This window comes from Chanos chanos, chromosome 15 (assembly GCF_902362185.1).
Source record: "Chanos chanos chromosome 15, fChaCha1.1, whole genome shotgun sequence".
NCBI classification, from domain to species: Eukaryota; Metazoa; Chordata; class Actinopteri; order Gonorynchiformes; family Chanidae; genus Chanos; species Chanos chanos.
Window position 1 is genome coordinate 4,503,350 of NC_044509.1, and position 4,097 is coordinate 4,507,446.

Below are 4,097 nucleotides of genomic sequence, written 5' to 3' on the forward strand. Positions count from 1 at the left end.
TTTGTATTGCATTGCTGATGTGAGCGTATATATGTGTGTGTGTGTGTGTGTGTGTTTGTTTGTGTGTGTGTGTGTGTGTGTGTGTGTTCTGTACCTTGTCCAATGCCCACTAGAAATTTCCAGTCCTCTAATTCTTCCCAACCACCTTTCTTTCTGTCTCTGTTTCTCTCTCTCTCTCAGTCTCTCTCGCCCTCCTTTGTGCGTTTGTGTGTGCATGCGTGTGTGTGTGTATGTGTGCATGTCTGTCATCTTTGTGCTTGTTTTGTAAATATTGGTTTTAAATGTGTGTGTGTGTGTGTGCGTGTGTGTCTGTCGTATTTGTGTGTGTTTTGTCTATATTTGTTTTAAATGTGTGTGTGTGTGTGTGTGTGTGTGTGTGTGTGTGCACGTATGTTTGCGCATGCATTCCCTAGAACTTGTGGTCATTTGCATACACTGGTCTGTGTGTGTATTTATACATTTTTGCATATATAACTTGTAAAGGTCACAGAAAACCAGTCTCAGTTCCTTTTTGAGGCAACGGATTAATCGCTTTAGCACAGGGTCCCGGCTGTCAGAGAGAGAGAGAGAGAGAGAGAGAGGTTTGTCTGAATGCCTTTGACTCCCTGTTAAAACTCTTAACACTGTGTTCCCAATGGAAAGACACTAGGGAATGGAGAAAATGGGAAGATTCACTGTGTCCCGTGTATTTTGGGTAACCTTCAGGGTACGAGCGAAATAAAAATATTCATTCTGCCCTAAATCTGTGAGAGACGAGCACCCCCCCCCCCCCCCCCCCCCCACCTGGCCCCCCCCTCAGGGACAATGTGTGTTCGATGTCAGAACGTTATAGTTTTGTTTGAGTTCCTGTTCTTCATCTTCCTGCTGCAGTTCGCCGTCCGAGAAAGACGAGACAAACCTGAGAGAACGAGACTCTGAGTGATAATGAAACTCTTAACTGCTGATACCGCGGTGATACCTAACGCAAATTGTTTCTCGTTTAAATATGACCAGCAAATTACAAATAATTGAGTGAAATGATTTTTCCATCTCATGCGTTTCATGCGTTTGTTCGTTTGTTTGTGTGTTTACGCACTTCTGCTTCTTCCTTTAGAACACAGCCTCATTCTACTCAGTAAACAACCCGAAAGATGTTAATTAAAAAGATAGAACAGGATGACCATGGATGAATGAATCCATCTCTCACTCTCACTCTCTCTCTCTCTGTGTGTGTGTGTGTGTGTGTGTGTGTGTGTGTGGAGTACATGTTTTGTACGCTTTGATCCTTTTATCTATTGAGTATCTGAGCCAGCTGTCCTCTGCTACTGTGTGTTTCTCTCTCTGTGGGGTTAGATTTGATCATTATAGGAGTGGAGGAGGAGAAGAGGTGGAGTGAGGTGAGGTGAGGAGAGGAGAGGAGAGCAACCCAATGTAGGCTGTCCTGAGCAGACCTCCCGTTTGACAAACCCTAAAATGTGCTTAACACTTTACCTAATAAGAAGTGTAGTCACCAAGGATTCCTGGCATTAGTCAGAAAAAAAGAACATTCCTAAGGCAACGGTTTATATGTTGATATTCCGGAACATTTAGACAGATGTTCTGTTTATGAACAGCTGTTGCATATAACCACTTTCTCTCTCTCTCTCTCTATTTTGTGGTCATTTTCGGTGTGTTTGTTTTTCTGCCCTTATAAAACGAGGTCGTGACAGGGTCCGCGTGCACTAATGCCTTCAGCGAAAAACACGTCTGAGGTTGGGGGTTTTTCATTTGTTGTTGACATGTGCTTAAGGTACCAGACTCAGTTTGGGATGGGGGGGGGCGGGATTTGTGGTGGGCTGGAGAGAGAGACCGTGTTAGAAGAGAGTGTGCAAACCAGAGATGGAGGGAGCGTGTGTGTGTGTGTGCGCGTGTGTGTGTGTGGATCCATCCAGAAGAATCGGTCTTAATTATTTCTGCTCTCTGTCTAAAATGAGTTCCATCACTTTTTTGGGGTTTCAATTAGGCGGCTGTGCCTGGGCAGGTCCGCCCCGTGTCTCCGTGGGGAATATACCCTGCCCTGGCTGAGCCCAGGGGGAGAGACATGGAGACAGGAGCAGAGCGCTTTAAACCTCCCCGACTGAAATGAAGTTGCAGTAAATTTGTCTTAAATGATCCTACAAGACCAGTCACCCCCCATCTGTCAACATCAGAGAGAGAGAGAGAGAGAGAGAGAGAGAGATGGTGGGGGGGGTTAACTCAGATACAATCTGTGAGGAGGAATTTACCAAGGGCCTTGAAAAGGATTATGTCTATTTATGGTTAATATCGGTGCTTTTTGTTTATTGTTTGCGTGCGAGTGTGTGTGTTTTTTGAACTTATAATGCTTGTAAGGACCAGGTGTCCTAAGAAATACACAAATATTTTTCTCACGAAACCAGACACCTTTCTTTCTTTTTTTTGGTCATAAAAACTGACATATTGTTTTTATTTTCTGTAGTTATGTTTAGGGTTATCAAACTTCAATTCCAGTTCAAGAAAGCACTTGACATAGGAATACAAATGTGTGTGTGTGTGTGTGTGTGTGTGTGTGTGTGATGGCAACAGTATCTCAGACATTGTTTTGTATAAATTAATTACTCTGATTACATTACATTGCCTCTACTTTAAGCTCTTCTCTTCTCTTCTCTTCTCTTCTCTTCTCTTCTCTTCTCTTCTCTTCTCTTCTCTTCTCTTCTCTTCAGGGACGGCAGTGCCAGGCTGGATGAAGTTCTGTTAATGCGACTGGTTCCCGCCTTCCACCCTCCCCTCTTCCTACTCCTCCTCCTCCACTTCCTCTGTTCCCCTCTTTCGACGTCGCCATGGCGATGAGCTGCGATCCAAGCCGTGGGGGTACAGAGACCGACCCTCAGTTCCAAACCTCCTCATCCTCCACGGACGCAGAGCTCGCCGATAAGATGGCGGCTGTTTCCATGACGCCCGCCCCTCCTAACGGGACCACCAATGGCATCAGGAATGGGGCGGGGACTAAAAAAGCCCCGCCCCAAAGGCCACACCTGTCGGGCAGGAAGATGTCTCTCCAGGAGAGAGGGACGTATCTGTCAGCAGGAGGAGGTGCAGCAGGAGGCGCAGGTTACTCCCACATATCTCCACGCGTGGCCCGACGCCCCACCATCGAGTCGAAGCGAATCTCCATTTCAGACGCGCAGGTCAGCTCCTCCTTTTTCCACCTCCTCCAAAACACACACAACACACACACACAACACACACACACATATAACCTAGTCTCTATGACGGGCCACTTACAAGCAGTCCAGAACTACAGGAGGAGAGGGTTTATTCAGTGCACCACAAGTCACAGAACTATCACAGAGAGATGACCAGGAGAGAGTTCATTCACTGCACCACAAGTCACAGAACTATCACAGTGATGACCAGGAGAGAGTTTATTCAGTGCACCAGTATCACAGAGTGGCGACCAAAAAAAGCCTTTTTTTGTTCTTATTTTATTCAGATTCCTGGGCTCTTTATAATCTGGACAAACAATTCAGAGAGAGTACAGAACCCAAGTCGCACCTTGTCCAATGTACAAAACTATATATACTATATACACTATATACTATACAAAGCATATAACACATGGTTTATTGAAGTGCCCGGTGTAAAGGATTATATTTGAGCTGGCCTAGTCTCTCAATGGTCATCAGATTTGAGCTATTAAGGGAAAAACTTGGTGTCAGCTAAGCCCATGTTCTGACATTTATGTCAGAATAATTTATGAGTAAGATGATACAGTGTAAGACTGGTGCAAATGAAAACAATTAACATGGTTTAAAAAAAAAAGAGTATTTATTTAATGCACTGACAACACATTCAGTTACTTTTCAAAATAATTAAGGCATGGCTGCTCTGACAGGTGGCACTTTCTCCAAAAAACCAAGGCTGCTTTTAAAATTTGGTCTCCCATTGGTTGGTTCGATTTGAATTGACCTCGTATAAGCAGACCGCCACACAGACTCAGTGAAACACAGGCAGATGCCTGACTACGTTGGTTAAATCCTCCAAAAGCGCTATGCTTTCAGCAGGCAAAAGTAAAAGATTTTTTTGCCCTCAAATCTCATTTCCTGTTAGCAGAGTGCAGA

General features: G+C 44.7%; 1 protein-coding gene across 1 annotated transcript in view; it reads left to right on the forward strand.

Annotated features, from left to right (window-relative positions):
• The first annotated feature begins 2,816 nt into the window (after nt 1-2,816).
• The window catches only part of camkk1a (calcium/calmodulin-dependent protein kinase kinase 1, alpha a), a 33,446-nt gene continuing 32,165 nt past the window's right edge, over nt 2,817-4,097 (forward strand). Inside the window, exon 1 of the mRNA XM_030792767.1 lies at nt 2,817-3,164. Coding sequence (XP_030648627.1) covers nt 2,817-3,164 — 348 coding nt within the window. The remainder of the gene's footprint in view (nt 3,165-4,097) is intronic.